The 23,736-nt window shown below is 57.4% G+C and overlaps 1 protein-coding gene across 2 annotated transcripts in view; it reads left to right on the top strand.

Moving 5' to 3' along the window:
- The window catches only part of OSBPL1A (oxysterol binding protein like 1A), a 107,390-nt gene that overhangs the window by 6,774 nt on the left and 76,880 nt on the right, over window positions 1-23,736 (top strand). The window contains exons 3-13 of one of the 2 annotated variants that reach the window (XM_079784237.1): window positions 6,609-6,694; window positions 7,732-7,806; window positions 10,176-10,287; window positions 11,421-11,506; window positions 13,573-13,717; window positions 16,275-16,336; window positions 17,332-17,376; window positions 18,062-18,135; window positions 18,237-18,300; window positions 19,143-19,232; window positions 21,212-21,343. In XM_079784237.1, the coding sequence (XP_079640363.1) occupies window positions 6,609-6,694; window positions 7,732-7,806; window positions 10,176-10,287; window positions 11,421-11,506; window positions 13,573-13,717; window positions 16,275-16,336; window positions 17,332-17,376; window positions 18,062-18,135; window positions 18,237-18,300; window positions 19,143-19,232; window positions 21,212-21,343 (971 nt within the window). Of the gene's footprint in view, window positions 1-6,608; window positions 6,695-7,731; window positions 7,807-10,175; window positions 10,288-11,420; window positions 11,507-13,572; window positions 13,718-16,274; window positions 16,337-17,331; window positions 17,377-18,061; window positions 18,136-18,236; window positions 18,301-19,142; window positions 19,242-21,211; window positions 21,344-23,736 lie in introns of both variants that reach the window. The other variant, XM_079784236.1, reaches the window with a different exon arrangement.

Here is a 23,736-nt window from a genome sequence, read left to right as displayed (position 1 = left end):
CTTCCCGGGGCGCCCCCTCCGTGCCCGCGTCAGGCGGCATTCCTTCCGGCTCTTGCTGGCGATGCCCTCCCTCTGGTGCCCTAGAAGGAACCCCTGAGAGGGCAGTGTCTCCCCGAGGTCCCTGTGAGCCGGAGGCGTTGAGATCCAGCCCTGAGCTGTGGGGGATCATAGACCTGAACTACAGGTGCCCGACGCCGAGCCCACGAGGTCGTGACCTGCGTGCTCCCGAGGACAGTGTGGTCGGACGGCAGCTCCGGGCTGACTCTGCCCAGAGAGCCCGTGGGACCTCGGATGGTGCCCGTCCGCACCCCCTTCCGTCACGAGGACTACGCCCCTGGAGCCAGGTCGGACTAGGCCCGTGGTCGGCAAACTCATTAGTCAACAAAGCCAAATACCAACAGTACAACGATTGAAATTTCTTTGGAGAGCCAAATTTTTTAAACTTAAACTTCTTCTAACGCCACTTCTTCAACATAGACTCGCCCAGGCCGTGGTATTTTGTGGAAGAGCCACACTCAAGGGGCCAAAGAGCCGCATGTGGCTCGCGAGCCGCAGTTTGCTGACCACGGGACTAGTCTGCCTCGCACAGATGCGCCAGACTGTGGGCGCGTAGGGTGCCCCGGGTCTCCAGGAGAGGCGTGGAATTGGAGTTGGAAGGGTTAGTGTCTTGGAGGAAGGGATTCTCAGATGATACAGGAAGCGTGGGTAGGCCGGCCAGTGTGGCTCAGTGGTTGAGCATCGACCTCTGAACCAGGAGGTCACGGTTCGATTCCCGATCGGGGCTTATGCCCGGGTTGCGGGCTCCATCCCCAGGAAGGGGCGTGCAGGAGGCAGCCGAACAGTGATTCCCTCTTACCATGGATGTTTCTGTCTCCCTCTCCCTTCCTCTCTGAAACCAATAAAAATATATTTAACAAGAAAAGAGTGTGTGGGGCTTCACCAGGTGAAGGTCGGGTAGAGGAAACAGCCAGTGTCGGCCCGAGGGGAGAGGCGGCCCAGAGGGCGCCCGCAGGCAGGGGGGTGAGGGTGAGGCCGGTGGGAAGGCGGCGGGCACAGTGCCGCCTGTGAGCCAGGTTGCCCGTGGCTGGCACTCAGGTGTGCGGACAGATGGGATTCGCCCTCCGATACGCTCTGGCATTTCCACGGGCACCTTCCCCGGGAACGTGGGCTGAACGTCAGCCCGGGCCGTCCATCTCAGGAGCTTTTCTGGTTCACGTGTGGCCTCCCGCGCCTCCCCTCCCTCCCGCCCCCCCCCGCCCCCCGGGGATGTGAACGCAAAGGTGCGCGTTGCGGGGTGTCTGCAGCGCCGGCTCCTCCGGGACCATCTCCCTCGTGCTCCTTGCACAGGCGTCGCCAAAGCAGAGCTCGGGGCAGCGTGAACCGGGCCTCCCGTTCACCGCGGGGCGCGCGGCTCCTCGGCGGCTCAGGAGCTCACCTTGGCTCCTGTGGGCCGTGAGCCATCCGGCCTCCGTGTCTCTGGCTGCACCCGCTGAGGCGTCTGGGATTCAGTGACCCGGGGAGCCCAGAGCAGCCGCGGCCGCCCCTCCCTCTGCGTGCTCCCCAGGGTGACGCTCTGTGCCGCCTGCGGTGGGTCCGGGGGCGGGTCGGCTCTGGGGTCTTTTCCTAGATCTCAGGTGCCTGGTGCCTGCTCTCAGGGTCCCCCATTTACCGCGGCTCTGGGCTCACGAGGAGCCAGGACTCCTCTTCGTCCCCCACAGTCCTCTGCCCAGATGGGCGGTTCCTGAGCCGTGTCCCATTCCCGGGCCTCCAGCCCCAAGCCTCCCGGCCTCCCCTCAGCAGCAGGAAGAAACGATGGTCGACGGTCGGGTTGTCCACGAGTGCGGCCGGCCGAGACGCAGCTGAAAGAATCCCAAACGCCCGGTCCTTCCGGAAAGACGGGTCTGGGTTCCCATTTCGAAGGCCAGACGCTCGATTTGTCGATTTGTCGTCCTCAGTGACCCTTGCCTTGCTGCCTCCCCTGCCCCCCTGCAGGCTCCGCAGGCCCATGAGCGGACCGTCCTCGACTTGGAAATGGAAATCTGAGAAGAAATGTTAACGTTGTTCCCAATTTCACCCCCTTACCTGTCAGTCCGTGTCCTGAGGGCAGTTGGCGTGGGCTCACAGACGAATCACACGCTTCACCGGCAGAGTGCACGGGGGCGGGTGTGTGTGTGTGTGTGTGTGGGGCGGGGGTTTGGGGGTGGATGTGAGAACCACCTTTTCCTGGCATTTCTCATTGTTTTTATTTCTGTCTGTTTTTCCAAACCCCGAGAAATGGAGAAAATGGCAAAATGTATTGTAATTCCTTTTTGTTTTTAAGAATTTTAAATTGATTTTTAGAGAGAAAGGAAGGGAGCTTCAAGGGAGGGAGAGAGAGAGAGAGAGAGAGAGAGAGAGAGAGAGAGAGAGAGAGAGAGAGAGAGAAAGAGAGAAACACCCCCCACGGGGGCTGGAGCCGCACAGCCTGGGCGTGTGCCTGAGTGGGAATCGACCAGCCGCCTCTCGGTGCTGGAGGACGTCCAGCCGCCGGGCGGGCAGCAGCGGGCGCGTCTGTCAGAGCTGGTTCCGTCCGTCGGGTGCTGTGTCCCGTGGACCCTGAGGGTTTCGGAATTCTCTGCTAAAGGCAGACGGGGTTGCGGTGCGGTTAAAGGCAGGGTGTCGGGAGGGCTGCATTACTGACCTCCTCTGGCTGAGCCGGGCGAACACGTTTCCTTACAAAGACGAGGGGGACCCAGAATGGTGTCCACGGACCGGCTGGAGTCCCGAGGACGGAGCCCCCGAGGGCGAGGGCTCGCGTTCAGGACGAACCCCGAGAGCCTCGTGGGGAGGTACTGACGTGCGCTTCCGAACGCCAGGGACCACGCGCCAGCGCTCAGACCGGAGAAAAGCCGGCCTGTGGCACGCACACGGCGGCTCCAGGAGCCTTGGTCTCTTGGCGCTAAAGGGACACCCAGCGGGGACATGCAGGCGGCCCATCCCCTGACCCAGGCGTCCTGTCCCCGGAGCCGCCTTCTCATAAAGGCGGTCAGCATCTTAATGGCTTTTATTTTATATATTTTTTAACTTGTATTTTTATTGTTGACAGTATTACAGATGTCCCCCATTTCCACCTTTTACCCCTCCATCCTGCCCCTCCCCCCAGGCCTGTACCCCCTTCCCCCTCCATCCTGCCCCCCCAGGCCTGCCCCACCCTCCCCCCTCTGTCATGCCCCTCCCCCCAGGCTTGCACCCCTCCCCCCTCCATCCTGCCCCCCTAGGCCTACAACACCCTCCCCCCTTCACCCTGCCCCTCCCCCCAGGTCTGCACCTCCCTCCCCCCTCCATTCTGCCCCCCAGGTTGGCACCACCCTCTCCCCTCCCCCTGCCCTTCCCCCCAGGCCTGCCCCACCCTGCTGTCTGGTCAGCACTGGGCCTGTGCTCACCACTTGCAGCTGGGCTTCCAGGAGTCTCCGCGGTAGCTTGCACCTCATGAGCAGGTGCTCCAGGGAAGGCTGTGTGAGCAGGTGCCGGCGGTGAACCTGCAGCTTGTGGGCCGGCGGGAGACAGGTGTTAGGATGATGCTGTGTCCTCCCCGCGGAGGTCTTCTCAGACAGGCGGACGGTAGACGTGGCGAGGACGGGAGAAGCGTCGAAGGCTGAGGAGTGAGGTGCCCGGCCGCGCCTCGGGGATGCAGCTCTGACCTCTTACAGGGGCTCCGCGTTCACATTCGTTTCACAATCAGCACGGAAACGCTGTTGGTCGGGAGGAGGCCACGGAGACCCCGTGGAGAGCGAGAGAAGGAAGCGCCGTGTGCGTGGAGGTCGGGGTCAGCTCCTCCAGGCCGGGCACGAGGGCGCCTCCTCCGTCAGCTTAGCGGTAGCTGTTGCCAGGGTCCGAGTGTTGCTCATGGTGAGAGGTTCTTGCAGATAAAATAGAAATGAACATGCTCACGGGCACAGCTGCTTCATATTCATGTGAGCTGTGTCCCAGGAGGACGCTCCACCCACAGAATAAGGACTGACACCCTGTCCCACCCCGTCCCGCCCGGGCTGTCCTCCTGCTCAGGTCTGACCGGAAGCTGTTTACACTGCCTTCTTCCTGTCCCCCAACACTGCCTCCTTCCTGTCCCCCAACACTGCCCCCTTCCTGTCCCCCCGATACTGCCTCCTTCCTGTCCCCCAACACTGCCCCCTTCCTGTCCCCCGACACTGTCCCCTTCCTGTCCCCCAACACTGCCCCCTTCCTGTCCCCCAACACTGCCTCCTTCCTGTCCCCCCAACACTGTCTCCTTCCTGTCCCCCGACACTGCCCCCTTCCTGTCCCCGACACTGCCCCTTCCTGTCCCCGACACTGCCTCCTTCCTGTCCCCCAACACTGTCTCCTCCCTGTCCCCCAACACTGTCCCCTTCCTGTCCCCCGACACTGCCTCCTTCCTGTCCCCCGACACTGCCCCCTCCCTGTCCCCCGACACTGCCCCCTTCCTGTCCCCAACACTGCCTCCTTCCTGTCCCCCGACACTGTCCCCTTCCTGTCCCCCGACACTGCCTCCTTCCTGTCCCCCGACACTGCCTCCTTCCTGTCCCCCCAACACTGTCTCCTTCCTGTCCCCCGACACTGTCTCCTCCCTGTCCCCCGACACTGCCCCCTTCCTGTCCCCAACACTGCCTCCTTCCTGTCCCCCGACACTGTCCCCTTCCTGTCCCCCGACACTGCCTCCTTCCTGTCCCCCGACACTGCCTCCTTCCTGTCCCCCCAACACTGTCTCCTTCCTGTCCCCCCAACACTGTCTCCTTCCTGTCCCCCCGACACTGCCTCCTTCCTGTCCCCCGACACTGCCTCCTTCCTGTCCCCCCAACACTGCCTCCTTCCTGTCCCCCCAACACTGCCTCCTCCCTGTCCCCCCGACACTGCCTCCTCCCTGTCCCCCTGACCCTGTCTCTGTGGCTGTTGCCCGTGGCACCATTATCAGTGTTTCCATGTTTTCTGTGTGGGGTATTGTTCTTTGTAAATATTTCTAAATTGGATGTTTCTTATTGAACAAAACTCTGTGGGTACCCATGATAAGTAGTAACGAGTACAGAGAAGCTGTGGAGTGTGTTTAAATAATTTAGGGTCCTGGGACGTGTGATCTCTTCGTCCCGATCGACCGCTTTGGGATGAGATGTGAGGAGACCTGTTGGGGAGGTGGCAGTAGGCAGTGGGAATGGGGAAAGGCGGGAAGCGGCGAGTGAGTCTCATTTCTGACTTGAGAAGTGAGGTGGACAATGGGGCAGTTCGTGTGGAAGCAGTTGTGGAGGGGACGAGGTAGTGTGTGTGCGTGCGTGTGTGCATGCATGTACACGTGTGTGCTTGTGCGTGTGTGCGTGTGTGTGTGCGTGACGACAGGCCCGGCTCTGCCCCTGCTGAGCGTGGGGTGTCCTGTGCCATCGAATGGAGTGTCCAGCAGAGTCGGAAATGCAAATACGAGTTTCAGCGTCGTCAGCGTGTGAGCAGTGGTGGGCCGGCTGGGAGGTGTGGTTGTTGGAGATGCCGATCATGAGGGACTCCCCGGAGAAGGCGCCCCCAGAGCACCCTGGGAGGCGTGGGCGCTGGGGGAGCCCCAGGCGCCGGGCTGTGGGAGGGTGGCGATGCGGCCTTTCTCGCCGTGCGGTGGCCCTGGGCGTGGGGACAGCGTGTGTTGGTACACATTGAGGACGGTTTTGATGCTGTGGCGGGCGGTGAGCTCGGGCCAGGGGATGAGCACACAGGGAGGCTGGGCCTGCGGACAAGGAGCGTGGCTGGTGGTGGCGCTGGGCGTCCGGTGAGAACGAGGGAGCGTGCTCGAGGCACAGCTGCGGCGTGTGGTCTGGGCCGGGGGGTGGAGGGCAGACAGTCCCGGGGCGGTCGCGGGGGACAGTCCCTCGGGCGTGCTGGGGCCGTGCTGGGTGCGCTGAGGGGGTGAGGTTGGCTCAAAACCTGGACCCCAGGAGGCCAGGCGGGCACTGAAGGGACCCTTCGAGGGACCCGGTGGACCTGGGGTGGGGGGCTGGTGTGGGGCTGGTGGGTTCTGGGAGCTTTGGCGCTGTCTGAGCTCTCGGCATCGTGCCCGCTGTTCTTTGCTAAATGGACTTAGTTTCTGTTCCGTGACACCCGCTTGGCTGTCCCTCTTCTCAGCTGCACGCCGGGCTCAGTCACTGCCTCTCGCTGTGGCTCCCGTCACCGGGCTGGGCCTCGTTACTGAGGTTGCATCAGGTCAGGACTCGCCTCAGCCCTGCCTGCGCGCTCACAGCTCCCCACGCTGCGGGAAGGCCTCTGTCCGGTCCACGCTCCGTTACAGGCCTCCAGACAGGCTCTTCTCATGACACATGTGCCGGAGCACACGCCTGGGCCAGGGGACAAGGCGGGGGGACCGGGCCGTGGAGCCACAGCTGCTGAGACCCTCCATCCCCTCCGCCTTCGGGAAGGAGGCGCTGACTGAGGACGTGGGCCGGAACCCGGCCTGGGATCTGCCCGTTCCGCTCCCGCCCCTTTCTCTCCGGCCCCCGCCGCCCCCGTCCGCAGTGCGGCCGGAAAGGCCTTGGCCAGGCAAGTGCAGTTTCCTGCGAAATTCCTGAAGTTACACCTAAAATGCCTTCCTGGCCCGTTTTTAGGAAGAAGTAAGTCTAACCTGGGCTGGGCCCCTCTTCACCTGGCCTGCTACTTCGGACACAGACAAGTGGTGCAGGACCTGCTGCAGGTACGCGGATGCTTTAACTCTTACGTGAATTCGGTAGGAAGCGGCCTGGGAATCAGGGAAGCCTGAGGGAAGCCACCTGAGCCAGGATGGCGTATGCCGAGCAGTAGCTCATCACTCAGGCCACGAACTGTTCTTTCCTAAATACAGGAAGTGGGTTAGCCTGAGTCATTAACATCCTATTTTTTTTTAGTCGTTCAATTTTTACAGTGCTGGCTTTTTGAAATTGCGAACGTGGACGTATGAATGAATGAAATATTGTATATTTTCAGTTTTTTTAGCATAACAGTTAAGGAAAATAACCAAAGCACATTCTATATAATCCTATATAATACAAGGTTAATATGCAAATTGTGCCCTCTACCAGGAGTTTGACCAGGGGGCGGCCCCTCCCCCTGGCCAGCCTCACCCCAGTTGGCCCCCCCTCACCTCGATTGGGGGTGGGGCTGCCTGGCCAACCTCCTGCATCCCCTTCCCCCGACCGCCTGATCAGCCCGATTGAGCGGCAGGCTGGACCCCACTCGTGCACGAATTCATGCACCAGGCCTCTAATTAAAAAATAATTACAGAATTTCTTAATGAGCATCATATAATGTAAGACTTCAAATTTCTCAATTCTGTGATTAACAATTTTTCCCATATTAATATTTCTGAAGTTGGATTGCATCTTAAAATTGCTGTGCACATTTAAATGGTGGCATCTTTTCCCCCCTAAAAACTTACTAAATTGGTGGCAAAAATACGGTATTTCATTCAGAGATGGTTTGCGTTTTTAAAATATGGCTGTTTCTGAAGTTCAGTGGAGGGCCTAGATTTTTAAAGAAAAGTAGCATTTCATTTTTCTCCCTACCAGCGAGGTTGACCTTGCAGGACGTTTACTGTTTACTTTTGGTATGAAATGAACTTGTTTTCACTAGTGACAACCATTCAGCATTTCAAAGACTTTAAGTTCCGAAATATTGAAGGTATTTTTAAGAAATTACTTCCACGTTGTGCGCTTCTTCACTCGTGACGCTGTTTAACGCTTCCATGTTCCCCAGGCAGGAGCAGAAGTGAACGTTCTGAACGACATGGGCGACACGCCCCTTCACCGAGCGGCCTTCACGGGGCGAAAGGTGAGGACCTCCGTGTTCTGTGTTCCGTGTTTGCAAGTGAAGTGTCTGGGAGAGCGGTCACAGGTGTTTTCTCTTTTACAACCAGAGGAATTGCCGCTGGGAAGAGGCACACGCGTGTATAAGCCAGCACTTTGGGTGGGAAGGTCCCACGTTGTTAGTCGGCGTTGGACAGTGAGGTCGAGTGTGAAGGTCGTGAGCCTCCAGCACCCCTGGTGGGAGCCTGCAGCCTCCCGTGTGCTGCAGGGAGGAGGACCCCGACTGTTCCTTTAAACAGCTTCAGAGGAAAGTGTGCACTGCATGACACGCATGACACGCCTGCTGTGGGGATTGTCGGTGCATTTGCACGTCTGTGCGACCATCCCCACATCCGGCTCTGGAACATTCCGTCTCCCCACCAAGTTCCCTCAGGCTGCTGGCATTCATTTGCTGCCTCTAGTGCACAGTTAGGTTTCCACTGATTTGCTTTCTGCCTCTAGATCGTTGCTATTCGTAGAGATTTTTTACAAAAATTTTCATGATTCCATTTATATCTGGCTTCTTTTTGCCTAATATTGTTGGAGTTCACCCATGGTGTAGCATGACTCGGTGCTTAGTTTTTAAAAATATATTTTTATTGATTCCAGAGAGGAAGGGAGAGGAATAGAGAGAGAGAAACATCTATGATGAGAGAGAATCATGGATGGGCTGCCTCCTGCACGCCCCTACTGGGGATCAAGCCCACAACCTAGGACCCTTCAGTCCACAGGTCGACGCTCTATCCACTGAGCCAAACCAGCTAGGGCCTTAGTTTGTTTTTATGACTGAACTAGTAGCCCATTTGCATGAAGAATCCTGCAAGTGGCTGCTGTGGCCGCGTGTGCTGCCGCTGCCGCCCGCCCCGCTCCGCCCCGCCCCTCCCCGCCCCTCCCCGCCCGGGGTTTCCCTCTGGCAGCCACCTTGCTTTCGCTTTTCCTCCCTCTTCCTTCTAAGTTGTCTTCAGTCTTCACTCCTCCCTCCCTCAGCGTATGCAAATTAACTGCCATCTTTGTTGGGTAATTCGCATACTCGCCCTGATTGGCTGGTGGGCGTGGCTTTGGCTGGTGGGCGTGGCTTGGGTGTAGCGAAGGTGCGGTCAATTTGCATATTACTATTTTATTAGGTAGGATAATATGTTGTGTGGATGATATACCACATTTAAAATTTTAAAAATATGTATTTTTTTATTGATTCCAGAGAGGAAGGGAGAGGGATAGAGGGAGAGAAACATCAGTGAAGAGAGAGAATCATTGATGGGCTGCCTTCTACATGCCCCCCACTGGGGATCGAGCCCACAACCCGGGCCTGTGCCATGACCTGGAATTGCACCAGCAACCTCTGGTGCATGGGATGATGCTCAACCACTGGGCCATCCCGGCCGGGTACACACCTACCACATTCCGATACTTAAATTATTTTACTCTAGGTTCTAAATGATGTGAACACAATGCCATCACGGATTCTAGTTTAATGTTTTTAAGAAAAGAAACAGGAAAGTGCAAACGAACAATACAAAGCAAAATGTAGGCCCCACATGAGGACTTTGCAGAAGACCCACTTCGAGCACGTTTCCTGCTGCCTTAGTGAGCATGACAGAGCACATGTTCCCACCGCGCCCCCCGGGGCTGCACACCCGTGAAACCAGCATCGACTCTCCCACGTCCCCCTGCACGCCGCCCGCGCGCTCTCCGTTCCTGCTGCCTGTGAGGCTGTGTGACAGCCCGGTGGTACGGGCCTTGCTTATGGCAATTCCAATGCATTTGAAATCCTCACAGGACAGGCAGCCACTTGGAGGAAGTGTGAGTTAGGTCGCCTTTTTCTGACGTCAGAAACCCTTCGCTTTATTGTAAACCTGCTTCCCTAGCGGTATATCCCAGCAGCTGCCGTCACTTTAGGAAATAGTGCTCTGTGTCTTACAAACAGCAAAAGTGATTTTTAAAAATCTATGTCTGTTGGGGAAATTACTTTTGTCAACAGGTTTGGAAGAACAATGTTAAACGGATCTATCTGCTATAATTTAAATAATATCTTGTTAACATAGTTTGATCACATGAAATCAACTTGGTTAAAAAAAGATAACTTAAAAATTAATTACAGACGTTAGAAGTTGTCTTTGTTCATTGTGGATTGACAGTTTAGGCAGTCATTAATTATGATTAAATTAGTTGAATTCCAGTATTCAATGTATTATAGTTACTCCGTATTCACTTACTGTAGACAAGTCTGTTATAAAAATTCCTACACAGTGCTTTTCTCTATTGTAGAAACTCAGTAGTAGTTAGTACTTTGTAAAAGGGCTATTATACCACAAAGTCTGGGTTTAATAACAGCTAAAAACGTTTTTTCTTTTTTAGGAGTTGGTAATGCTTCTTTTAGAACATAACGCCGATCCCACCATTGTTAATGGGAGTGGACAGAGAGCCAAGGAAGTCACTCACGACAAAGAAATCAGAAACATGCTCGAAGGTAAAGGTCATGACCTCACCCTAGCACTTCCTGTCAGACAGTAACCCCACGTGAGTAGCTTTTCTCTCATCGTAGTCAGGGTTCAGAACAGGCGTAGCTGTTGCTTCTAACGTGACAAACGTGGACCCGAGCCTGTGCTCTAAGGCAGTGGCCGACCACTGTCATGTACTACCCTTTACCTCTTTGCACACAATATGCCACAATTGCCTAATCCTCACAGCTTCCAACTACACGGTAGCATTTAGTCTAGTCCAGTGGTCGGCAAACTCATTAGTCAACAGAGCGGCAAATCGCGGCTCGTGAACCGCATGTGGCTCACGAGCCGCGGTTTGCCGACCCCTGCTTTAAGGGGTGTGATTAGCGAGTCACTGATTAGACACAGAATTATCTCGACGAGAGTTTCCTCAGAGCTTTCAGCTGTGAACTTGATACCACATGGTGGCAAGTTTTGAAAATCTGCTTATCCAGACCAGCTGGCGTGGCTCATTGGTGAGGCATCAGCCTATGATCAGGGGGTCATGGTTCAATTCCTGGTCAGGGCACATGTCCAGGTTGTGGCTCCATCCCCAGTAGGGGGCGTGCAGGAGGCAGCCGATCCATGATTCTCTCTCACCATTGATGTTTTTATCTCTCCCTCTCCCTTCCTCTCTGAAATCAATAAAAAAATATATATTTTTAAAAAAGAAGTGAATTTGTATTCTTATGTGGAAGTGTGTAAGTATATGTAAATCTAAACACACTCATGGTTGGTACATTTTCCCACCAGTGCTGTTTCTTGTTGCTGTCTACAGCGAAGGGTTTGGAGGTGTGAACCCCTCTCCCCGTGAGCCTCCCTTTCCGAGTTAGACATGTCACAGTATTTCAGCTAAGAAAGCACTTCCTAACTCTGTGAGGGTGCCGTGGTGAGTAATGGGCGAAAGACCTCGGAATTGGAAACCAGTTCTGTGACCTGAAAGGAGGTGACCTCTGGATCTGACCTGAAGGCAGTGAGAGGAGCAGTGTTGCCTGCCTGCATCGGGGTCACAGCCCGAGCCCCTCGTGGCTTTCCTCAGCCCGCCGCCGTGTTCTTCATTGGCTTGTGATGGACATGCTGCAGAGTCCTGACTGAGACATATTGTATTTCCCTTTTGCAGCCGTAGAAAGGACTCAGCAAAGAAAGCTTGAAGAGTTACTTTTAGAAGCAGCAAGAGAAGGAAAAACAGCAGAACTCACAGCTCTGGTAAAAAAAAAAAAAAAAAAAAAAAAAAAGGCATTATTTCTTTATTGGAGGCCTGGTGCACGAATTCATGCACGGGTGGGGTCCCTTGGCCTGGCCGGTGATCGGGCTGATCGGGCCATCTCGCCCAGTCCTGATTGAGGCCGTTCGGGGCCGGCCAGGGGGAGGGACCACAGGAGGTTGGCTGGCTATAGGAGGTTGGCTGTGGGAGTGCACTGACCACCAGGGGGCAGCTCCTGTGTTGAGTGTCCCCTTGGTGGTCAGTGCATGTCATAGCGACTGGTCATTATGGCTTTTATATATATAGACTAGAGGCCTGGTGCATGATTGAATCATGCACATGTAGGGTCCCCTACACGCTTTCGCTTTCGATCGCGGGGGAGCTGGGTGCCTGTCCGCTGGTGCACCAGGCCTTTCAGAAGCCTCCAGCTCGGCGGAGGCTTCGGAGGCTTCTGAAAGGCCTGGTGCCGGAGCAGACAGGCACCCAGCTCCCCCACTTTTGATGGTCCGTGGCGGGATGTGAGATCGCTGCCCCAGAGGCCCCTTCTGTTCCGCAGCACAGCCATGGCGCAGACGCTGAGCTTGCGCTGCCGCCGCTGGTGACGTGAGCTCAGTGTCCCACTGGCCCAATTGGCTACCCCGGCCACCCCGAGTCCCGCCCCCTGCGCCTCCCGCTGGCCCAATCGTGGGCGTAGCAGAGTGATGGTAATTTACATATTACCATTTTATTAGGTAGGACTAGAGGCCTGGTGCATGAAATTCGTGCACGGGGAGGGACATCCCTCATGCAATCTGGGACTGCTAGCTCCTAACCGCTCTCCTGCCTGCCTTCCAGATAGCCCCTAACCACCACTGCTTGCTGGCCTGATTCCCCTAACTGCTCCCCTCCCAGTCTGATTGCCCCCTAACTGCCCTCCCCTGCCTGCCTGATCACCCTTAACTGCCCTCCCCTGCCTGCCTGATCACCCTTAACTGCCCTCCCCTGCTGGCCTGATCACCCCCTAACTGCTCCCCCCTGCCTGCTTGATTGCCCCTAATGCTCCCCCCTGCCAGCCTGATCGCCCCCTAACTGCTCCCCCCTGCTGGCCTGATTGCCCCTAACTGCTCCCCCCTGCTGGCCTGATCACCCCTAACCACCTCTGCCTTGGCCCCTGTCACCGTGGCTTTGTCTGGAAGGACTTCCAGAAGATGTCCGGTCTAATTAGCATATTAACCTTTTATAAGTATAGATTTTGCCCCTGAGGACACATTTCCTTAATGTTAACTTTATAACTTAGTAGCTTCGTGGGGCTCAAATACTCAAGTTCATCACAACGGAACACAAGTCTGTAGTTTACTCAGGCTACGTGTGAAATGCTGTTTCCTCTGAATTCCTGATGTGGGTCCCACCCTACTGAAACCTGCCGGGCTGGGAGCCGGGCTTTTCCAGGCAAGAACTGAACGTGAAGACAGTGTAAGGTGCAGCCTGGTGCAGGCCCTATGCATGCATGGGGCTCTCTCACTTTGACGGCCATTTCCTTTTTTTTTTTCTTTTTAAATATATATATTTTTATTGATTTCAGAGAGAAAGGGAGAGAAATAGAATCATCGATGAGAGAGAATCATTGATTGGCTGCCTCCTGCACGCCCTCTACTGGGGGGGATTGAGCCCGCCACCTGGGCATGTGCCCTTGGCCGGAATCGAACCTGGGACCCTTTAGTCCGAAAGCCAAAACTCTTTCCACTGAGCCAAACTGGCTAGGGCATGACGGCTGTTTCTGCAGGGTCTGCCCAATATCTAGAAGGAAACCTGTGAAGGAGGGACAGTATTTTGGGATATTTGTATCGTGTAGGGACAGACGGACAGCTTTCCTGTTGGGGTGGGGGCCTGGGCCTTCATGGCCCCTGGAGGACAGCCCGGGGGTGACATGGGCGGCTGGTTAGGGAGCAGCAGTCGCTGGGAGCCCGGTGCCAGGAGCGCTGGGAGCCAGGCGTGTGGTCTGCGGCTTTGCCTGACACTCCCACCTGCCGGTGTTGCTGGGAGAGGTCAGCCTCTGACACCTGATTCTGAATGTCTCTCCCCTCGGCAGCTCAACAGCCCCAACCCTCCCGACGTCAACTGCGCGGACCAGTTAGGGAACACGCCCCTGCACTGCGCGGCTTACCGGGCCCAGAGGCACTGCGTGCTGGCGCTGCTGAAGAGCGGGGCGGACCCCAACCTGCGGAACAGGAATGGTGAGCAGGCGTTGGGCAGGGAGGCTGTCCGTGCGAGTGTTCCGTGGGAGTCCCACCGTGCGCTAGCCCTTCGGGCATCGAGGGCTCTGCACTGGGCATGCAGTTCCCTGGCCGGAGGTCAGCATTGCTTTTGGTGTGAGGGCAGGATTCTGTGAACGAAACCCCACTGCCCTTTGCCCGGAGGAGCCATGTCTCCGACGCCTGCGGGTGGAACGAAACCACGGAGCGGGGGCCTTCTCCTGTGACGTCTCCGCCGAGTGAGCTGGAAACGCAGCGTGGTTACCGATTCCCCAGTTAACATGTGAGCGGGCTTCTCCCCTCAGGAACACACGGTCAGCCCGCTGTACCCGTGGGCAGTTCCGTGACTCGACCTCTGAAAGTCACCTTGAGCCCTGGGCTGCTCTCCGCCGTCCCGTCTGCTTCCCCGGTGCCGACCCCTGCGGCGTTCACCTGGCTGTCCTTACGGCTGTGTGACGCGTATTCTCGGTTTTCTCTTGCCCACGTTTAGCAGCCACGATCCACACATACCACATCCTCTTTCAGGAATTACCAATAACGACCTCTCCTGGACAGGTGATTTCTTTAGACACGTTTTACATTCAGGACGGATGAGTACTCAATGGGCCGGTCGTGTGCCTCTGTGCGGACACGCCTTCAGGAGGGGTGTGGAAAGGTGTGTGAGTTACATCCTGGTAGAGCTGTTACGTAGCACGGCCGCGCAGCACCACCTCCCTAGTAACTAGAGGCCGAGCACGTGAAATTGTGTGTGGTAGCCCGCCACTGCTCGTCCCGTTCGCCGCCCTCATGGTGACCGGTCGTTTGGTTGTCATGGACACTGGTTTTTTATATATATAGACAGCCCCCCATGAGGCTCTGTCTGCCTCGCTGCCTCCCCCCCCGCAGCTCCCGCCCCGGCCTCTGGCCACTTCCTTTCCATGTAAACACCCCGTCTCCAGGCTGAGCTGGTACCCGTCACTCACCCACGTCACCCCGGGGCGGAGCAGGTTAATTCTCCGCTGTTTCCGGTTGGTTTATTTACCATCTTTCTCCTTTTCCATGATCCCACCGCACTGTTTCCTGTCATGTCCTCCGCTAACTCCCGGGGCCTGTGTTGGTTGGTGCGTCATGGACTCGCACTCAGAGACCTTTACCCAAGATCACTGCCCGGCACACACCGGGGGTGGTCAGCGAACGGGGTCTGTACCGGAGGCCGGCGTGGCCGCAGCCGGTCTGCGCTCTGGGTGCCTCTGCCTCAGGAAGCAGCCGAGGGGCCGTCTTCTCCCGGGGGCGCCCCAGCAGGGCCTCCAGCTGCCTCAGAGGGGCCGGTGCAGCCTGCCCGCAGGCTTCCCGAGGGCCGAGAGCCGAGGGCGCGCTCAGGAAGAAGGCGGTCCTGCAGGCGGCGTTACTGAGGGCGGAGCCGCCTTCCCGCGCGGTGTCCGCCGGCTACAGCGTCTCCCCGACCCTCGGTCGCTCCGGCAGCGGGATGCCCCAGGTCCCGGGGGCCCGGCTGCCGCCCGGGGCTGCTCCTGGTCACGGTGACACGCAGGCTGCTTGTCGTCCGGCAGAGCCCCGCGCGGAGGCGCCGTTCCCACAGCGGCGCTGGTGCGGCTCTCCACTGCGGCTCCCGTGCCCGTGGCGGGGCCGTCGCCCTTCCGGACCGGAGCTGCCTGCCTCCCGCCGGTCCCGGGCGGCTGGGGGCTGTGGGCACGGCCGGCGGAGAGCTGGCCTGAGACGGCGGGCAGGAGCCTGGAGGGGAGAGGGTGCTGCTGCCGGCGCCGGCGGGCTCCCGTGGCTCTCGGAGGGCGGCGGCCGGAGGGCCACGTCAGGAGGGAGCATGTCCGGACGGGCAGAGGCTGGGCGGCCCCGCGGGAGGGAGGGCGGCGCGGCACGGCACGTCACGTCAGGGCACAGCACGTCACGGCACGGCATGTCAGGGCACAGCACGTCACGTCAGGGCACGTCACGTCAGGGCACAGCACGTCACGGCACAGCACGTCAGGGCACGGCACGTCACGGCACGTCACGGCACAGCACGTCAGGGCACGGCACGTCAGGGCACGGCACGTCAGGGCACAGCACGGCACGGCACGTCACGGCACAGCACGTCAGGGCACGGCACGTCAGGGCACGGCACGTCACGGCACAGCACGTCAGGGCACGGCACGTCACGGCACGTCACGGCACAGCACGTCAGGGCACGGCACGTCAGGGCACGTCACGTCAGGGCACGGCACGGCACGTCACGTGTGCCTGTCAGCGGCCCGCGGAAGCCGGAGAAGGAGGGAGCGGGCGGGCCTGAGCCGGGGGAGGTGCCGGTGCTGTCCAAGCCCCGGGCCTGGCCGCTTCAGTAGCCGAGGGGCCGACTGGACCGGAGCTGCGGGCACAGCGCTCGCTCCGCAGCGTCCCGGCTGCTCTGTCCGCGGACGGCACCGGCCGCTGGGGGGGAGGCTGGGGGGGAACGTTCGGGAGGAAATGGGGGGAACACGGAGCCAGGCCAGAGCTGCACTCGGGGCAGCTGTGCGATGAGTCCTGACGCCGCCCGCCTTGCTTCCCGCAGACCAGAAGCCGCTGCAGCTGGCCCAGGGCGCCGAGGTGAAGCAGCTCCTCGCGGGGAACAAGGTGGGCGCAGGGTCGCGGGAACAAGGTGGGCGCGGGGGTCACGGGAACAAGGTGGGCGCGGGGGTCACGGGAACAAGGTGGGCGCGGGGTCGCGGGGAACAAGGTGGGCGCGGGGTCGCGGGGAACAAGGTGGGCGCGGGGTCGCGGGAACAAGGTGGGCGCGGGGTCGCGGGAACAAGGTGGGCGCGGGGTCGCGGGGAACAAGGTGGGCGCGGGGGTCACGGGAACAAGGTGGGCGCGGGGGTCACGGGAACAAGGTGGGCGCGGGGGTCGCGGGGACAAGGTGGGCGCGGGGGTCACGGGAACAAGGTGGGCGCGGGGGTCACGGGGACAAGGTGGGCGCGGGGGTCGCGGGGACAAGGTGGGCGCGGGGGTCGCGGGGACAAGGTGGGCGCGGGGGTCGCGGGGACAAGGTGGGCGCGGGGGTCGCGGGGAACAAGGTGGGCGCGGGGTCGCGGGGAACAAGGTGGGCGCGGGGTCGCGGGAACAAGGTGGGCGCGGGGTCGCGGGGAACAAGGTGGGCGCGGGGTCACGGGGACAAGGTGGGCGCGGGGGTCGCGGGAACAAGGTGGGCGCGGGGTCGCGGGGAACAAGGTGGGCGCGGGGTCGCGGGAACAAGGTGGGCGCGGGGGTCACGGGAACAAGGTGGGCGCGGGGTCGCGGGGAACAAGGTGGGCGCGGGGGTCGCGGGGAACAAGGTGGGCGCGGGGTCGCGGGGAACAAGGTGGGCGCGGGGTCGCGGGGAACAAGGTGGGCGCGGGGGTCGGGGGAACAAGGTGGGCGCGGGGGTCGCGGGAACAAGGTGGGCGCGGGGGTCGCGGGAACAAGGTGGGCGCGGGGGTCGCGGGAACAAGGTGGGCGCGGGGTCGCGGGAACAAGGTGGGCGCGGGGTCGCGGGGAACAAGGTGGGCGCGGGGTCGCGGGAACAGGTGGGCGCGGGGGTTGCGGGGGCACCGGTGTCGCTGGAAGTGCATTTCACGCCTCGTTTCCCGCAGGCCCTGTACCGAGCGCTGAGGCCGTTCGAAGGTCCCCTCTGGAAGGTGGGTGGGCACTTGGACCTGGACCTGGAAGGAGGGCTCGGGGTCGTGTTCGTGAAACATTTTCCGGTCATTTCTGAGGCGGCCCCGCCTCTCAGGCAGCCCTGTGTCCTGCTGCCCTGCGTCCATGGTCTCGCCCTGTCAGGTGGCCACGTCTGCAGGGGAGGGGGTCAGTTTTTCTTACGTGACCAGAGAATCATAGAATTACTGATTGTCAAGAACCATGAACCACCAGGACTGGGGGAGATTTAGGCTCCGAGTTGTCAGAGCACACCCACGGGGTCTTTCTGTTCCTGACGTGTCTGCGCGTCTGACTTCGTGGTTTCGGGACGGAGCTGTGTGAGGGCCTGAGGTTTCCTCGCCCGCGAGCACGCCTCCATGTTTGAAGTGTGTGTGCTCACGCCGTGTGACATACGTTCAGGATGATTCTCTTTGTCGAGAAGTTCACTCAGGACGTTGGGGAAATGCCTTGTTAGCCCGCAGCTGGTGTTTCGCGTAAATGGCCCAGAGCAGGCCTGTGGGCGCGGATCTGCGGGTGGGTGTCTCCCCTCTGTTCCCTTAGGGGTGCACCCAGGCGGGAGCGTGTTGCGTGCCCACCGCACGCCTCGCTCAGACGCGGGCTGCCCTGACCCAGCCGCTCACAGCCGGTGTCTGCGCCGGGTCAGCCTGGGCCCTCTGCGTTCCCTAGAGCTCGCGGTTCTTCGGCTGGAGGCTGTTCTGGGTGGTGCTGGAGCACGGCGTCCTGTCCTGGTACCGGAAGCAGTGAGTGGCCTTTACCTTGTTAATTGTCATGCCTGGTGGGACGATGGGACCTTTTCACTTATCTCTCCGTTCACCGTGATCGTTTAATGTTTATTTTGAAGGCCCGACGCCGCTCGTAAGATTTACCGCCAGGGGTGCAAGCACCTCACGCAAGCCGTGTGCACGGTAGGACGACACGCATCTTGGCTCACACCAGGGAGTCGGTTCGGCAAGCGATGGCCTGGCCGCTTGTGTATAAGCTGCCTCGGCAGACCCGGGTGGGACGTGCTGGCGGCCACGGAATGGGGGGTCTCCACTCTAAACGCACCAGCTTTGGTTGATCCTCACATATTGCGGGGCGAGAGAGGAGTGATCCAGGAACATGTGTAAGACATACATGTGCACGGAGCAGGTGGGGCAGAGTGGGGTGACAGTTGTTCAGTGGGAAACAAGCCAGTGAGGAAGTAATATTTAAGAAAGAGCTGTTTGGTGTGCTCACAACTGTAGACCTACTTCTGCCCCGTGCTGGGTGGGTGTGGTCACATGTGTGCATGTGCACATGTGTGTTTATGCATGGGTAAAGGAGGACAATGGGATGGGAGGTTTCCTGGTGCTGATAAGCCCGTGTCAGAGCAGGAAGCTCGGGCTCTGAGCTTAGGAGACAGCCAGCTGCTCTGTGGAGGCGGCCTGAGCCCGAGCCTGGACGCAGTCCCTGGTGTCCCCACCAGGTGTCCTCAGGTGTCAGCTGCCGCAGGGCCTGCCTGCTCAATGTTGGTGCCCCTCTCTCTTATTTTTTAAATATGTTTCAATTGATTTCAGAGAGGAAGGGAGAGGGAGAGAGAGAGAAACATCAATGATGAGGGAGAATCATCAGTTGGCTGCCTCTTGCAGGGACCGAGCCCGAAACCTGGGCATGTGCCCTGACCGGGAGTCGAACCCTGACCTCGTGGGTCACAGGTCGCGGGTTGTCATGAAGCTTCTGTGTGATGTGCGCAAGTGGTGGTGTCTCCCTGCCTTCTTGTCTCCAGGTCAAGCCCAGTGACAGCTGCCTCTTCTCCGTTAAATGCTTTGACGACACCGTTCACAGCTTCAAGGTCCCGAAGAACAGCCCTCCGCAGGCAAGAGAGGTGATTTGTGGGTTCCTGAGTCCTAAACCCAAAGGACGATTAGAGACAAAGCGCAGAAGCCCATAGCGACACCCCACGCCTCGCTGGGCCACCTTTCTAATGGGGGGTGGGGGGGTGGACGCTTCTGAGGTTTGGCTGATGCGTCGGTGCTCCGCCCGCGTGGACCTTCTTTACCTTCCCAGAATCAGTTTCTCATCTGATTCTGGGAAGGTAAAGGGCCTCCCATTTGGGAAACAGCCTGAATGGGTGTGCAGTTTGCCCCCCACTTTGTGTGAGGAAACAGAAGGCCATGAGATGGCTCCGCCCACTCTCTCCAAGGTCACGGCCAAGGGTGGAGCCGACTGGCCAGCTGCTCTGGTTCATGCCCTTGTGGACTCAGGTCTTCTTTTTGGTAAATTGAACAATAGCAGCAGCAAGAGAGTTAGGGTTCAGGTGACAGGAACTCACAGTGCGGTCCCCTAAATGGAGAGGCGTGCTCTTTATTTTTTAAAATATATTTTTATTGATTTCAGAGAGGGAAGGAGAGAGAGAGAGAGAGAGAGAGAGAGAGAGAGAGAGAGAGAGAGAGAGAAACATCAATGATGAGAGAGAATCACGGATTGGCTGCCTCCTGCACGCCCCACACTGGGGATCGAGCCCACAACCCGGGCATGTGCCCTGGGAATCGACCTGTGACCTCCTGGTTCATAGGTCAACGTTCAACCACTGAGCCAAGGTGGCCGGGCGAGCGGCCCTATTCTTTTAGATCAAAGCAGCATTCACAGGCCTCTTGTTTCTTGTAAATTGTGTAAAGGTTGAGAGAAGCTGTCTTCCACCGTGGTTAACTGTGGCCCCACAAGGAACCCTGAATAATTCAAATTATGACAGTCCCAACATTTCATAAAATGGAGGATTTGGCCCCGAATAATACTACAATGAGGACTAAGTAAGACAGGTGTTTTAGGGCAAATATTCGGTCTTTTTGTAAAGTCACTGATTTTTTAAAAAACATAGTCAAAATTAAAGCATGAAGGTAATTGTTGGTTCTCTGAAAATGATTTGAGTTTCTTATGCTTATAATTTGATCGCAAGTTAGTAAAATTGTTTTTGGATACGTTATTATGCAATAACTTGTTTAACAGTTTTGAGAACCTAGTATTTTAAGTGCAAAACTCTACCCATTACTTAGTTTTTGTAATGGGTTTGATTATTAATATCAATGAATATATAAACTTATAGATGATATTTTTAAAAAATACTGGGAATTTTTTGGAGTGCAAGTTATAAATTGGTACATTTCATGTAAATTAATTTACACTTGAAATGAGTAAATTATGTAATATATAAAATATACCTCAATAAAGTTGCAGAAATATTGTGAAAAGCAGTTTTTGTGAATATTTAAAAAAATCATTTTCTCGTTTGATAGTTGTTTCTAATTTTTTCCAATTATACACAGCTATTGGTCTGTTCTGCTGACCTAAAAAAAATCAATATTTTATTTATTATTACTGCTATATATTATAAGAAATTAATTTTTTATTTTACCTTTATTTTTTTCTCAGAATTAAAAAAAAAACTAGACGTATTATAGATAAGAGACGTGTATCATTATTTCATTGTTGGGTTTTTTTTTTAGGCCATATAAACTTTACGCTTTCCAGGTCACTGTCATATTACCTCTTTTGAGTAAAAATGCATTTCCCTTTAATTAATTTATTTTTTAATTAAAAATATTTTTATTGATTTTAGAGAGGAAGGGAGAGAGAGAGAGAGAAACATCAATGATGAGAGAGAGAGAGAGAAATATCGATGAGAATCATTGATCGGCTGCCTAATGCACACCCCCCACTGGGGATTGAACCCTCAACCCGGGCTTGTGCCCTGACTGGCAATCGAACCGTGACCCCCAGGTTCATAGATTGATGCTCAACCACTGAGCTTCACTGGCTGGCACATTTCCCACTAAGTTACCTGTTTGGGTTCTGCAGGACTGGCTGGAGGCGATCGAGGAGCATGCGGCCTACAGCACGCACTACTGCTCCCAGGACCAGGTGCCGGACGACGAGGAGGAGGAGGAGGAGGAGGCGGGCTCTGCCGGGGACCTGCAGGGGTCCCTGGAGGTGAGTAGGAAGCTCGCGGCCTCACAGCCGGCTCTCCGTCAGGGCCACCAGGAACTGAGAATGTTTTTAAGTGAGACTTTGAGATTAGGAGTTCTGGCCACGGACATGGCATTGCTCTTTGTCCGGTAACGGCCTCTAATCCTGTGCGTTGTGGTGACACTGTCCTGTGGCACCGTGTCTAAGCATGGGACCCCGCGTCTTCCCTGTTAACGTGAACGTTGTGCCGATGGCTCCTCCCTTGGAGGACTGTCCAGCAGGGGGCGCCCGGCCCACTGCCGTTGGTGACCTCACTGCTCTTGCAGTTGAAACGGTGCAGCCAGTGTGCCTGCTAGCCTGCGGCTTACCTGTTACTCGGTCGGTGGGACGGACTGACGGACGGACAGAGCCCCTGCAGTCTGTGCTCTATTGGTCAGGCGAGGGGAGCGTTGGGCAGAGCGCGGGGCCTCGTTGGCAGGGACAGCGATGCCTCGTCCTTTATCTGCCCACAGAGGAGTAAGTAAGGACACGAGTGGGATTTTGTTCTTGGCTCTACCTTTTAGGTGAGCATGGGGTTGGAGGAATTATTATGAAGAGAGGAACCTACGTTTCAGTCCAAATCATTGTATCAGAGAATATGAATTTGCTTACTAAATGTAATCTGTTTTTTTTTTACATATATATGTATTTTTAAAAATATATATTTTACTGATTTTTTACAGAGAGGAAGGGAGAGGGATAGAGACTTAGAAACATCGATGGGAGAGAAACATCGATCAGCTGCCTCTTGCACACCTCCCACTGGGGATGTGCCCGCAACCAAGGTACATGCCCTTGACCGGAATCGAACCTGGGACCAGGCTGACGCTCTATCCACTGAGCCAAACAGGCCAGGGCTATATATGTATTTTTATTGATTTCAGAGAGGAAGGGAGAGAAAGAGAGATAGAAACATCAATGTTGAGAGAGAAGCATTGGCTCCCTCCTGCACGCCCCCTACTGGGGATGGAGCCCGCAACCCGGGCCCGTGCCCTGACCGGGAATTGAACCCTCATCTGGTTCATAGGTGGGTGCTCAGCCCCTGAGCCACGCCCACCGGCTGCTTTCTAGATTTCATCGCACCTGAGGTCAGGGAGCCTTTAGCCCGTGGCAAGCACTTCCAGGTTTGGGGGCTGTCGCCGTATCTCTGACCAACAGAATTTAAATGCTCATTCTGTGACTCTTCATTCGGCTTCTGAAGGTGGTCTCACTAGGTGAATTCTGAAATGAGGGTGTGGGAGGCCGGCCCAGCAGGCCCTGGGCTCCGGGTCTTAGGGCGCCAGGGTCTTCTGGGGCCAGCTCTGGCGCCTGTGGCTTCAGAAAGGAGGTCAGGGACTCGGACGGGACACTCTTCTACCCCCGATTGCCATCAGCGCACCCCCTTCCCTCGGCCTCCCTCTGGCCTGGAAAGGGGGCCTGCAGGAAGGGGGAGGTGAGCTCAGGCTGGAACAGCCGACGATGGTGTGTGCTGCTTTTGGTCTCGATTTTCTCCCCTCGACATGAGGGCCTCCAGTTTTACAGTGTGTCCCCCCAGCTGTCCGTCTGTCCCTGCCTGAGGCCAGTCCTGGAAATGGCGGCTTTCTGCCACTGGGGAATATTTCGGAAATGACAATTGGGGGAGAAATCCACCCACGGTATTGGCATAGAACTGTACAGTACCTACTAGGCGTGCAAATAAATCAGAATCAGATTAACTCAGTGCTTCCTTTTCACGGGCACCGTCGGGTGCTCAGTGCCACCTGGGCTGTGCCGCGGGCACCGAGACAAGGCTGCCATCATCGTGGGAGTCCTGTGGGCACCCGCCCGCCCTTGGACTCGGGGGACGCTCGAAAAGCGGGCTTCTGTGTTGGACACGTCTTGGTTCTGCAGGATCAGGAGTAATGAGCGGATGCTGTTGCATTTTAACCGAATGAGAAAGTGATATCAAACTTTCCTGATTTAAGAATAAATTACCCTAATTACAGTGAACATGAGAGAGAGGACTGTGGTCGGCACGGGGCCGAGAGGTGCAGATGGCGTGTGCATGCAGGGACGAGGCGGTGTGCATGTGGCGAAGTGGGAAGGGCGAGCTCTGAAACGCGCCGCCTAACGTGCTGCCGCCGGAGAAGAGAAGCAGGCCGCGCACTCAGGTCTGCGCGGGCTTCGTCCTCCCGGGAGACGGCTCAGCAGCCGCTGTTGCCTGGAGGCTGCGAAGGGGGTAGCAGGCCTCGGCTGACGGTGTGTGAGGAGGAGCTGTGGTCTGTGTGCTTGTGTAAGTGTCTGTCCCACAGCAACCCGGGAAGGCTGAGAGCAGCCGTGCGATCCCCAGGCCGCAGCAAGGACGGGCGGAGGGACTGGCTGCCACGGCGGCAGGGGGGCCTCGGGGCCTCGGGGCCTCG

Source organism: Cnephaeus nilssonii, assembly GCF_951640355.1.
Source record: "Cnephaeus nilssonii genome assembly, chromosome: 11".
Taxonomy (NCBI): domain Eukaryota; kingdom Metazoa; phylum Chordata; class Mammalia; order Chiroptera; family Vespertilionidae; genus Cnephaeus; species Cnephaeus nilssonii.
This window is presented reverse-complemented; position numbering and strand designations above follow the sequence as displayed.